General features: G+C 34.6%; 1 protein-coding gene across 2 annotated transcripts; it reads left to right on the plus strand.

Moving 5' to 3' along the window:
- Positions 1 to 1,313: 1,313 nt before the first annotated feature.
- Positions 1,314 to 11,830, plus strand: Nadk2 (NAD kinase 2, mitochondrial). 2 transcript variants are annotated; one of them, XM_071592372.1, is made up of 8 exons: positions 1,314 to 2,088; positions 4,392 to 4,740; positions 4,956 to 5,112; positions 7,186 to 7,302; positions 8,862 to 8,974; positions 9,118 to 9,223; positions 9,626 to 9,911; positions 10,336 to 11,830. In XM_071592372.1, the coding sequence occupies exons 2-8, from the start codon at positions 4,427 to 4,429 to the stop codon at positions 10,572 to 10,574; spliced, it is 1,332 nt and encodes a 443-aa protein (XP_071448473.1). In that variant the 5' UTR covers positions 1,314 to 2,088; positions 4,392 to 4,426; the 3' UTR covers positions 10,575 to 11,830. The 2 variants fall into 2 exon arrangements, with proteins under 2 accessions (XP_071448473.1, XP_071448465.1); XM_071592364.1 differs by lacking the exon at positions 1,314 to 2,088 and adding an exon at positions 3,113 to 3,344.
- Positions 11,831 to 14,071: the final 2,241 nt, after the last annotated feature.

A 14,071-nucleotide genomic window follows, 5' to 3' on the forward strand; every position in this document is an offset into this window, starting at 1 on the left:
CTTTTTTTGACAGATGCAGTCTTGAATTTGTTCAGTGTACATTTATTCCAGTGGAAAATAAAATTGCAGAATTAAGGTATCTAGTGTCATTTTTAAAACCATTTTTAGTCTTAGAGTCTACGGTCTCCATTCTTATAAGGATTCCTTCTGAAAACTGCTTATTCATCTCGTTTAAAGCGCCACCTGTAAACCTAACTCCATTGAATCCCTCCCTAGCTCCCTATCCGATCGGAGAAGCCATCTCGTGTAAAGCATATCAAGGGTAAGTCCGAATTATTGGTAAGTAAATATCTTTCTAACATTTTGAATTTAGATGTATAGAGCGTTTTCGATTCCACTCAAGTTTTATGTAGGTAAATAAGGATTCTGCGATGTAATTAAAAACATTTTCGCAAGAAATTAAAGTCTGGACCTTTAGCTGAGGGATAAATAAAATTAAAAGCTTATTCAAATATTCAGCATTGTATTGTACGGCTCAGAAATCGAATACCAAGGAACGAGGATTAATTGGTAATAAAATCCTTCCAGGTGTTAAGATGCATGAAGTTTAGGGAGGATTAATCAACGGAAACAAATTAAAAATATTATTATAGAAGGAATATTTGAAGGCACAATTAGGGGTTTGCATAGATAGTGGTCTGAGGAGATGACGCAAGCGAAGTTTCAAAAAGAAATAATGAAAAACACGAAGGTTTCTTTGTATAGAGAAAGAGCTTGCCTCGTACTAACTAGCCCAAAGTTTATAAATCAGACGTCTCGGTTAGAGATCCGTTCCATTTTTTGTGTCGCCTTGCTGTTTCTCCGAAAGATGCGTTGCGCGGGCAATCACAAGTCCTGGATTGTGGAGGTTTCGAGAAGCGTTATCGATAGCTGTGGAAGGCAGAACGCCCGAATATGCACTGAAAGTTATGTTTGTGGAAGAAGGGATTGGCTCATCTGACTATTTAAAAAAAACATTAAATACTGGGAATTGAAGAGGACAAATTTGGGAACACGAGCTCATTGCTTATTTTCCCCTCATTTAGTTTTCTGTGAACTGGGAGAAAAACTATAACCAGCTCAAAACCTACTGTAAATTGTTGAATTATTTAATGCAATTATCACGTTGGGTATAGAATTATTTGCGAATATTTGAAAATTGTTGTAACTTGATCGATTTTTTTGTGGTTTACAGCAATGGAACTCTCTGTGACTATGTTCTAGCTTAGAAACGAATATGATTTTGCCAAGAGTGCACATGTGCTCGATTATACTAAGGCTTCATCGCATTCGTATTTCCAGGAGGAAAGTCTCAACAACAGCGCCTGCGCAAGTTAAACTGCAATCGTATGCCAGAAGATCCTATGCTGAAAATCGTGGAGTGTAATCGTTTATGCATAATGTAGTTCAGAATGATATTTCATCACGTAGGAGTTGTTAGTGACCTGTAAGCTCTCGTATCCCGCGACAGTTCATTTCTTTTTAAGGGAAAGAATTTGAGAAGCCCCTCACGGTCCCTTAAAAATACGAGCATTTGTAAAGCACATTTTCTTCGCCACCCCTTCCTTGACGTCGAGAACAGCATTGCTCTTCAACGTGAAAATTCATGTAATAGTGCTTGAAATGTAGAGAAACGCGTGTCTCCGTGAAATGGATGAGCGCTTGCCGATATTTGAGCGTCGTTTGGATGTGCAATTGATTGTGACTGCAGTCCTGCTGCTCCTTCGTTTGCATCCCCAACTTCGTGTGTCGTATGTGGGGATATGGATCTCTTTCAGCCCTGCTTTCAGACTTCGCACATAATGAGCACCGTGAGTACATTGAAAATATTATGGTGAGGCTCGGCTGAAATCAACTTAGGAATAATGTGAACATATTAAGTGCACGCCGCATGAGCGCTGGGTTCTTCTGAGGTAACTCCTTCGGAGCCCAACAACCAACATTCAAGAAAAACATACGCGCGTAAATCAACCCGACAGGAATGGAGTATGTGTGGCCATAAAATGGCACGGGAAGGAAATGTGTGTGGTGAAATGTGTGGTAGCTAGTCGTAATATTTCGGAAATAGACGTCCACTCCGAAGATCAAGAGAAGACAGGAATTTCAAAGGTATGAACACATTCCGGTGAGTCCCCTTTGGCCCTTAATATAACTATTTTAAACCCCAAACAGTCCGTATAAGTATAAGATAAACTAAATGGTCCTATGTTGCATTTCCTGAAGACTATTATTTGTTATAGACAACCTGTCAACAATCAATCAGCCTCATTCATCATATATTTTAAAAACCTTTTTGCTCAAAGCCTGTGAATTACATTTCTCAAAAACTTATTAAATTTTAATCGTGTTTTATTATTTTGGCGGTTAATAAGTTTGGTCATTTATTTCAAAGGTGAATCTTTGCAATCGGGCACGGAAAAAGGATTTATATTTACTGTAACGTAGAACTGCGTAAGCTTCTTCTTTACCACCACAAAATAATTGTGTATGTATTCTACGGGTGCGGCTTGTTTGGGTCAGTAATTCAACATTTCTCAGGACAAGCAAGAAATTGCATGATGATGCCTAGGAAAATGTATTTTTTGTGACAAATAATTCAAATCGGATTACAAATGTTACAAGATTAGAATTCCAAGCTCTGAGCTAAAAATATGAAGTAGTGGTAATCGTTTAACTACTTATCTAGCTATAAATTCAATTTACCAGAAGCGCGGGAACGTCTTTTATTTGGTTGGCTAGGTGCCTATAGGCACACTTACGCAGCCTGTTGTGTGGTGGAATTGTCGCGACCCAGATAGATTGAGGTAACCATATCGAGCCTTCACTGTTATTAAAGCATTTTATCCTCAGCGAAACATTTCTACCTCTGATTTTTGGGGCAAGTAGCTTTTTACTCCTAAATTGTGACGAGCTGGAAATGCATTTCTGTTATAACAGGAAATAAAGCGTGGGACTAGATTCCGGAGGTGAAGGCAAAAAGGGGCCGTGATATTATTAAGTTAACGTTGGTTCTATTTCCCTCGCTTCTCGCCGCGCTTGACTATCCCACTCCTACTTCACGATACCGGGATGCCGGCTCTCATACTAGCATGCGAAATGTGATTTTCATTCGCCTCTCTTCGTTCATGTTTTCTCCTACTCGTGGCTCCACGGAAGTCAAGTTGAACAGCCATACGGATGTGCGGGCGACTTCTCAGTGATATATCTTGTCTTCGGTCTGTTTTTCAGGAACAACTTTATTTTTTTATTACAATGTTTAATTAGTATGAAACCGTTACCTTTAAATTATCTTATGAGGTGATTTCAATTGCTGTGTCCTTCCGTCATGTTCAAGTCTCGTATTCTGCTTGAAAAGGGTCGTATTGGTGAGTTCACCCGTTGCTGAAATGCTGCTGCCTTGAAATTAATACAGTAACTATGTAGTAATGACGTATCTCTTTGTTAACGTTACTTTGTTAATACCTTTGGTGTTATATAAACGAAATGATTGGCTGGTTTGTAGATTCTTAGGATGGCATTATTTTCTCATGCGTATTTTGTATGTCATATTAACGTATCCGTTCCAAACTTCCTATTCTTCCTTTCTTTAATTGGAATTGAATGGGTAACGCATTTGTTAGTTTGTGGTTTAGTTGGGTGGTGGTCGGGCATTTTTAAGGCATGATTTCGGTGCAAGGTTCATTTCGGAACACTTGTTGCTAAATCAAGGAAAATTAGTGCTCATCTAATTGCATAATATATTGATCATTTGGCTGGGAAGTTTCATGGTGACAACGGTATAAAACAAGTAATTTGTTCATTGAATATGTTTGCACGACTGCCTTTCAGGCTGGTTGGAAAATTAATTTCTTACATCTATGTTGAATTTTAAATTAATTTTTTGGAGTTGATTCCGTGACGGCATCGCCTGCATTGTCATGCGTTTTTGTTTCAACTGCCTCAAATATTTCTTTACATTTTAATGTTTTACTCCGATCAGAAATGCCGGTTATAATTCTCCGAAGAAGAACGGTATTACGTTACGCCATAAGACAAAGGAAAGCTCTTTTGGTTCCGTTGTACCGACGGTTATGTTTTGGTGTAAAGAAGTTTTTACTGTATTGTTATTGCTGTAATGTGTGTAAGGGTGACGTATTTCCTAGCATTGGGACTTCATTTTAGGCTTACCAATGCGTATTTTTTTCGCTGTCGAAGAATAGAAAAGAATCATCATAAAAGCCTGGAGAGAATTTCATATTTCACTGTAACCAAAGATATTGGCTAGATAGTTCAGTGAATTTATCATTTCTTATCTTTCATTTAACTATAAGTACCACCAATGTTTCCTCAACTTGGCTATTGTCTGTCGATCTATTCATATTTAAGTTAAAATGAAATATTAATTAGATGTATCTAATTTTTCTTTTTTTTAGTTTTCCAAGCATCTCGTATATTTGGCTGCCCCACTATGGAGAATCCACATCATTGTTCCACATCTTCTGCTGACTTGGCAAATATGCCCATTACCAATATCACTACAAATATAAACTGTCCTGTGAATCCACTCAATTCAACTTGTTGTGCTTCCCATGTTACAACATTACGTGAGCAAGGAAAACCATCATTTCCTCTAAAACGAGCTCTAATAGTTTCCAAACTGTCTCGGTATGAATTTGAACGTTATCGCCATCCAGATTTATCAGAGGTTGAATTGGAGAGAGTCCTCCGGAGAAGAGGATCTGACTATGATATGCTGTTGTACCACCATCAACTCCATAAAGAGTGCGTGATTATTATGCAAATATACACCATTTTAGCAGTATGCTCTACAAATGCTTAATGCAGATAACATGAAGATATGTTAGGCATTTTTACTGAGCTCATTTTGCTGCTCTTCAAATTTTGATTGATAATAACTCAAAGTAAATGCCTTATGAGTTTAAGTATGGGTATGTGACATAACATTCATTTTCTTTGCATGTGTAATAATGGAGCAGATGTGAAGATATTGTAGCAGCTGCATTGAGAGATGCTGGTGCAGAGACCAGAGTAGTTAATCGTTTTGATTACACAGAAGCTAATATAGAATGGGCTGATGCTATATTTCCAACAGGTGGAGATGGAACATTTCTCTTGGCTGCTTCAAGAATTCTGGTATGTATGTTGTCTGTGCTTAATCATAATATAATATTTTCATGCCATGCATCATTCAGTTAAATTTCATTGCCATCAAACTACTAATAGCATAAGATCTGATATTAGTCTAGCAATATTTTAAAATATTATATAATGTACAAAATGTTAACAGGCAGCTCCTTTATGTGCACCTATAATTATATATTTTTGCTGTTTTCCCCATGTTTATTCTAATATACTGTAAGGTGATTTATTATTTTATCATTCAGTTTACTTCCTTTTACATTTCAAAGTGATAGTTCAGTTTGTCTATTTTAGATTTTATCTCTATCTTTAATGTGTGTAGATATTACAAAGTACATGAATCTTCAAGAGAGAATGTAATCCTTCATGACCAATAAACCATGAACACAGTTATTAATCCAAAGGTCAGTTTGGTTGGTGATGTTAGAGTTCACCTAATACTAAGCCCGATGGTGTGTGAAATTCACAAATAATCAGGGTAAGGGAGCCAGGTCCTTCCCGTGCTGCCTATAGTTTCCCAGAAAGTTCTGGTACCTGAAAAATCACACTGCTCAGGTGAAGCTGAGGGTGGCTGTAAAGCCATGCCCAGAAATCAAAAGCAGATTGCCCAGTCAGTATCCAAAGCTCTAACCCCTGGACTATCACATTCCACCCAGACAAATAGTTATCCTCTAATCAATCTTTGTGTTTCCCCATTATGTTGAATATTGTAACCATGAGGATTATCATTTAAAAAATTAAGTGGGGTCCATTTATACAAAATTGTACAAACGAGAAAATGGCTGGATACACAAACAGTGGTGGTCCTTCAGACCAGTCTAGGAACTACTTCATAGCTCTCTTTTGTATTGAGCCAGCCTTTTCGGCATGTGCAGACCCACTCCAAAAAATGATTCAATATGTGAAATTGCTCTCTACATTTGCAAAGTATAGCTTTTTTGTAATTATCTTACCTGACTATGTTATGAAGACAATGCAATCATGAGTGGCCTCAGTTTGCTACTGTTTAAGTACCAGTTTGAAAGATCTGGAGAACCATTGGAAACAGGAAGACCAAATTGCAACTAGAGAGAAAACTGAAAATACCACTTGAGGAAAGGAAACTGGATGGAAGAGATATCTGTGAAGGGTAACCATGGGCAATTTATGAAGCTCTGGCCCTATTAAGTTATAGTGTAAATTTATGAACAGAGGAATGGTGGTGAGGAACGAAAATAGGCAAAAGACTAGAATATCTAGAAAAATGTGGATTGCTTGTTTGAGGAAGTGGAGCAGATCTTGAACTAGTAAATTTTAAAGCAGCTTACAAGACCCATGTTACACCATTGAATACAAAGGTCATGCCATAGAAATGGCAATGGAGTAATTATTGTTTAAGATGACAGTAAATCAAATGGCTAGTGAGTATTTAGAGTAGTTTTTAGGTGGATGGGAAATAGTTGAGGAAAACTAAATCAATAAATAACATAATAGGTAATGGTAAAGGAGACCTTCTCAGGAAGGAATCAGACACTACAGCAATTACTTTGCTGGCAAAAAAACACTAGTAATCATCAAAATTCACTCGTAATCAATAAAAAATATGGAAATACGACTTTGCATATCTGCAACCTAAGATGTAATATTTATGCTAGGAAATATTCTTAAACATTCTTATTCTTGTACACTGTAATATAAATGTAATCATTCCTGTACCAAAGAAAATTAAAGAGTTAACAGCCAGAATTATTTCAATTAGATCATTTTCTAAAAATTGCACAAGGTTTTTTTGTTTTTTGGATGAAAGCAGTCTTTTGCATGCATCCTTTCTTTCTGGCTTAACTATAGGTAAGCCTTATCTTCAGTGTAAAATCTTCACTTGAGGATCAACTTAGGGTTAAAATTTGCAACTTTCAGTTCAGGAAATTGTTTGTTTTGAATACTTGTCTCTCCTTCTGGAAATATTTGAATGAGAATCCTTTATTTGGAATCCCTCAATATACTTATTCAATTATGTACTATTGGCTAATGTAAATAATTATCTGGGTGAAATTTACCTGTGATTTATTTCCTTTCAATTTTTTTTAGAATAATGCGAAACCTGTTGTGGGTTTTAACTCTGATCCATCTCGCTCAGAAGGCTACCTGTGCTTGCCCAAATATTATTCATCCAACATTAAGGAAGCTGTGGATAAAATAAAAAATGTAAGTTTCATGTGGGCATGTACTCCCTCAATTGTCATCGCCATAAAATTATGTTTTTATTGTGGACTTACATAAAAGGTTGAAATAATTTTTTTATGAACTCAAGCAAGTTGTATTACTAGTGGGACATTTAAAAATATGGAATTAATGTCCAATCCAAATTTTTAAACCCAAGTACCTGTATAAAGGCAGGTTTTCTGTCACCATAGAAGTGCATGACAAAGGGTGAACTAGAATTTGTGTTAATGAGATTTATTGAAAAAATTGTCTTAATTTTTTCTTATAAGCTTAACCGAAGAAAACCAAGCAAAGAGGGAATAAAAGCAATTATATTTTCGGCTTGCAGAAATTATAAATAAAACTATTGGACTCGTATCACTGCCAATTTAACTGGAAAAAGAAGGAATGATTAAGGCAATATCAGTAGTTTGGAAGCATTTAACTTTGCCTTCAGTTTATATGCTCTTGCAATAAATCAAGAACTAACAAATTTTTGTGTTTATTATATTTATGGTGAAATTTTCATGGTAATTTATATGATGGTTTTTTAAATGTTTAAACTAATACATAATTAAACTATTATTTTAAATGGATTTAGTGGTTGCATGTAGGTTTCTGAATTAATTTTACATTTAGCTTTACAAAATTGAAATATTTTTGGAAATTCTTGGGGTTTTCATCGTTGAATTTGACATCTTGGGTTACAAGCCTTAATGTATTATGTCTAATTTTCCTGGTGGCAAAATTGTCTCATTTTAGTTGCTAAATTGGCTATTTGGTCATTGAATGTTAGTTTTTTTTAATCTTAGAATATTGTGATTGTGTACTGTTTTAAATAATTGGAGTTTAAAATATTGGAATATTGGATGACTTTAAACCCTAGGAGCACAATTACAGTAAGTGCATATCCCAATAAGGATGATTCTGGAGCATTTTAAAGGTGCATGGGTCAAGTGGATGTTGCCAAAGTGTTTTGGATGAGAGATGGCTATACATGTTTTGTGCTAGTCCTTATTGATATGTAATATGTGTACACAATGCACTACTAAGTGTTATTTGACTTAAAGCGAGGGGATGTTGTAACCTAAAGCAAAAAACCAGAAGCAACCCTAAACCTTCTTGTCATGGGGTCAGCAGTTTTGCATAAGTGCAAAAACCATGGTGAAAATGGCACTGACTGTAGCTTACACCTTAAAAGTAGTTCCAAGTACCATCCTTTGTTCTATGTCTTCTTAATTAGTTAATCTGTACATTTAGCCAGTTTTCATTCCCATTGTTCTAAATCTGTGACTTTTCACCAAAAGTGGTCAAAATTTAAAATTGTGGCTTTGAGAAGGCAATCAAATTATTCTTTTATTTATCAAAAGAAAATCAATCACTGTCATAGTATTTTGCACGCTGAGAATTAATTGTTCCTCCGAAAAAATGTCGACTATTATAAAAGATTACATACTTTTTAACATGAATTTAACAAAGGTCAAGGATGTGTTATTCTGGCTGTGTGTGATTAGCCATTAAAAACCCTTCCAAGAGATCATATGACTTCTTTGGTTGAACAGGGAGACTTCAAGTGGCTTCACAGGAAAAGGATTCGAATTACATTAATCGGGGATAGAGTATTTGATCCTCCGATTGAACTTCATGATCAACAACTACTCCATCCTGAATACAGGTATTAAACTAGACCCCTGTGACTACATTTAACTGAAGATTGAATAAAAATAATTTTTTACTTTTCTGTCAAATGGTCTATGATGCAAAATATGAGATACTGTGACATAATTTAATTTTTTGTTATCATATGGGTTTTGTTAGGTTTTTTGATTGCATTCAAGAGCAGCATAATTCAGCTCTGCAAACGAAAGATAGTGCAGAGACTCCAGCAAAGAAGCGAGTTCTACCAGTTTTAGCCCTTAATGAGGTGAGGAAATCATTATCATGTATTTTTGTAGCATGTGTAAATCAGATTAAAACATTCACATATGAAAATTTTTTTCAAAGATTTAATGTGAGCAAGTCTTTAAAGTAAACAGGATATAACAATGAAATTTAATGTAATCATCATTGGTAAAACTGGAAATTGCTCTAATTGAATCTTGAAAATTTTCTTCTGCATTAAGAGTAAGTAGTCTTCAATTTTTCATAGAAATGTAAGTGTAATTTCATTCATCATGGAAATTATTTGAACATACAAAGGACACAATTATTGATGAATGATTTATTTTATCAGTTAAATTTAACTTTATTTAATGAAACAACACTGAATGGCAAATAAGCTGCATTCCTCAATTAGGGCTAATGTTTTTTATATTTCTTCCTCTAGGTGTTCATTGGTGAATGTTTATCAGCAAGAGTTTCGTACTATGAAATGCAGGTAGATGGTGGTGAGCGAAGGAAAATTAAAAGCTCTGGAATGTGTGTGAGCACTGGCACAGGATCTACCTCATGGACTTTCAGTATTGATCGATTGACTCATCAATCTGTTGAGGAACTGGTCAGAATAATTGCTGATGAAAGTGGCTTGGGACCGGAAGTACTGAATGATAAAAACTCGGCTCTTATTGATAAAATTACTTCTCGATTCAATAATACACTTGTTTTCAAGCCAGGTTGGGATATTTTTTATTTTTTGTTCAGTTTATAATTTGAATACATTAAGTTAGGCATGGCTGCCATTTAGTGGAACTAATTAATAGCTTTGTATTATTTCAACCATTTTTTTATTTGACATACCAGTGACAATTTAGTGTTGCGCCTGATGGCAACAGGAAAAAAAATACCTAGTGTTTTGTAACCCATTACAACATTGAAACTGGTTTTGTTTTATAAAAAGTGTGGAAATTAATTTTAAGTTATTAATTCTTAATATTGTAATAGGAACTTTTGAAATTCATCCCTATCACTCATTGATATTAATATTTTGCATTTATTTTTATTTTTACTAGTTGTTGCTGGAAATATATATTTTAATTCAAAACATGTTAAGAATAACCTTTTTGTCATCAAAATGAGCTTATTTCTTCTTCTTTGCAGATGAGAAGAAAATGGCATATACAATCAGGGATCTCATTTGTGGAGGTATATGGCCAAGTCGCAATGAAAATGTCCGTCCAAGAGGGTATGCTCATCGCATTGAAGTGAAATCACGTTGCTTCGATGCTGGGCTGGTTGTTGATGGAGGAATATCTTTCAGTTTTAATGATGGAACATCAGCAATTTTGGAAATCCATGATCCTGATGCTCTTTTAACAATTAGCTTGCTGCCAACGTGAATTGTGACTCATTAGTTTAAGGGGTGACTTGCCAGTGGAGGAGATGTTTTTGCCTTTGAACAATGGCAAAGGTGCTCAATATAAGAGAATGAAAGAATAAATGTGTGTTTGTACTGTGAGAATTCGTACTGCAAGTTGTTGGTGGCAGCAGTGGGAATATTATGGTAGTTTAGTGAACACATTTTTGCTGAAATGCAGTGGGATAGGATTCTGTTATATGAATTCCATGTTTCTACTATATGGTAATAGAAAGTTTCTGAAGGTGCCAAGAATTTGGTAGAAACTGAGTCTCAATGAAAAAGCATTTCTCTAATATATGCTTTAGGTGATTTTACTTCCATATCACTGCATAGGTAATTCGATTGCCATATTCAAGTTGTGTGAAGTTAATGAAAGCAGCTGTAGCTTGATTTGTTGGAAGATTTTGTAAACATTTTGTTGGAACATTCATCATTGTTTATGAAAGTAATCATTAGGTAGAAAGGATAAATATAAATGGTGCATATTATTTATTTGTGCGTGGAAGATTTAATGGTAAACAGGAAATGTACCAACAACTTGTTAATGCTGAATTTATTGCAGTTTTGATGAAATAATCGTGCCAAATTTCATGTTTTCAGTCAAGCTGAAATATTTTCATTCAGGGGAGTTTATTTTTGTGATCAACATATTTTTTGAAATTTAAAACATTCCCAAATGTGTTTGTTAATGCTTCAGCTACCTAGTGCATTTTGCTTGAATATCTTTTTCAAATGTAACATTTTATAATTCCCTTTATTTTTATGCCATAGTGCTATTTCATATACACATCTTTTGTTTTCACTGAAATTATATGTTGTGTGTTCTTGGCATGACATGTGGACTTTTCCTTGTTGTTTATATAATTGATAAATATTAATGAAAATTTGTCACTCAACAGCAATATATTTTTTTAGTTTAATAAGTGTAACTGGATCCTTCAATTTTTTTATGCTGTTGATCAATTATGTTAAGTTTGTATGCATTATAAATGCCTTTCTCAGAGTACAGTTCTCTTGTTTTTCACCGTTCTAAATATATTTGTAAATTAATAATTATACTATATTTTGTTGCTCTTCCAGAGTGAATACGTGATTAAAAATTACAGTATCACTTGGGAACTACATGAAGTTAAAGCTACCAAAATCAATTTTACATAGTTTAAGTTTACTCTTTTTATAATTTCTATTGTTATCAGAGATGTTTATATGTGCCTTAAATTTTTAAAATAATAAATAGAGAAGTGTTTCATGCAAATTTGAAGACTATATATATTCATCAAATTAACTGGATTATGAGGTGGTTTCTCATGAAATGAACATGTGTTTTTTGCATTTAAGAGATGTCTTAAACTTAAAAGGTAGCAGAGTGTTACTACAGTATTGATACAATTGTGATATAAATGCCCTTGGCCCAAGAGCATTTATATACTAGATCATTTTAAGTTGGTTTAGGATTTGATATTGTGTGCGATGAAATTTTTATTAAGGAGTTGAATGCAAGAAATCACCAAGTATAAAATCTTCATTCAGTAAAGAATTTTCTGGATATTAATGGAGAGGATAAGGAATAGTAGTCCAGTCAGGGGCATACTGGTCCACTGACCAGAAAGCTTGGATTTGATTACACTCAAAATTTAAGTTCACCTTCAGCTTTAACCAAGCCATTTGGCCTTTCTAGCTGCAATTACCGATTGGATAAAAAAGAACTTTTTTCTCAAAGCTATGAACTAATAATCCCAGTCCTCTGACTTTGTAAGATGCAAAACTAAAATATTTACATACTGTGTAATGCAGGCCCCTACAGAAGCACCATTCACTACCATCCATGTGGCTAAATTGCAAGAGCTGGTAGACTGACCAGTAGCTTTGAGAAATGTGTCCCTCCTGAGAAACCACGGGCAGTGCAGGGAAAGAAACTGGCAATCCTCCTCTTGTGTGGCAATCTCATATATCATTTTATATTGTATTTGGTAAGCTCTATCCTTGTGTATCAATCCAACCTTTAGGTTAACAACTTCGTTTTTTTATGGGGTATATATGTGCCTGGATTGAACGATAATGATTGGATACTTCTTTTGAACAGTACTTTTTCAGTCAGCATCTTATTGAAAATTACATGACAATAATATTTCTGTAAATTAATTATATCCTAGTGAAGACACAATCAAGAACTTAAATTATTTTCTGCATATTTTTCTAGATTTGTGTATACATAAGGCTGTTTGTAAAGCTTGGCTGCTTTTACCTTCGAGTGTTAAAATAATTGATTTCTGCTGACTTTGACGATGGAATCTATAAAGTTAAGATAAAAAAATGTTTTTAGCAATTTTTAGTGGAAGGTAGTATCATAATTTTCTCCAAGTGATTTGAGGGAGTGAAACTTATCGTAAGTAATCCATGACATTAAATGGTAGGATGATAATGAGGGAGACCACACACTACATTGTCTTCAAGACAATGAAAAGAGTGTATTAATATCTTCATATTTATCCATCTATCCTAGAGTCTTAGTCCATGGCATAATTTCAGTCTGCCTCATCATCCTCCATTTCTCTCTCTAAAGTGGTTAGTCCCTTCATCTTTGCAACTACATCTTTAGATTATTCTGCTGTGTTGTCTCTTTAATGAGCCTTCACTGACCTGCCATCTGGCTTGGTGAAGAATTTTCATCTTCCCTTCCTCCTCCTCCATTCTCAATTTATAATGTACACATCTTGTCTTACTGTTGTTTACAAACATAATTACCTTCCTTATTATCAGTATCATTTTCACTGAATTTGTAAATTCTTCACTATCATGGCCCAAGTCTCTTTTTTGAACATTAGTTGGAGTAAATAGTGGAAAGTATTTCCCCCTATTCTTTGCCTATTTGTGGTAGCTGTCCATTTATTTTCATTTTGCACCGTGGATACCTAAAGTCTACCTGCTCCAATACTGCTAGTGTCTTTCAGATACTGCATTCCAGCAGTTATACTCTCTTCCAAGAATCTGTTCCTTCTCTCGCTTGTGTTGGGTTTCTTGTAAGACTCAAAGAAGGTTTGCTGGTATTTACATACTTTCTACCCAAAACGTTTACACTCAAAGAGAGTGCATTTAATGCATGGAAAATTACCTGTAATGTTGGCTGTATAAAATATGACCCCAAAGATTGATTTTTGTGTATGGCATTATGACATTAATTATTTAACAATCTCTCTCAATATTTTTATAATATTTTTCTGTCCTTACACTTTGGTTAAGATATTAATTTTTTGGTAAATATTGGCCCAATTTTACATATTGCTAAATGCACTTCTAGATACTGGAAACATTCTTGTGCAGTAGGCTGTTCCTGAATTTATGAATTAACTAATACTTTTATGTTGTTGTAACTCTATAAGTATTTAGTCTTATGTTGTTATTTGACAAAATAAAAACTACATTTTGCTGTGAACATGGGAATACAAAAGTTTTCCTGGGAATATAAACAGAGTAATG

This window comes from Hetaerina americana, unplaced genomic scaffold (genome assembly GCF_022747635.1).
Source record: "Hetaerina americana unplaced genomic scaffold, ioHetAmer1.1.p SCAF_1, whole genome shotgun sequence".
NCBI lineage: Eukaryota > Metazoa > Arthropoda > Insecta > Odonata > Calopterygidae > Hetaerina > Hetaerina americana.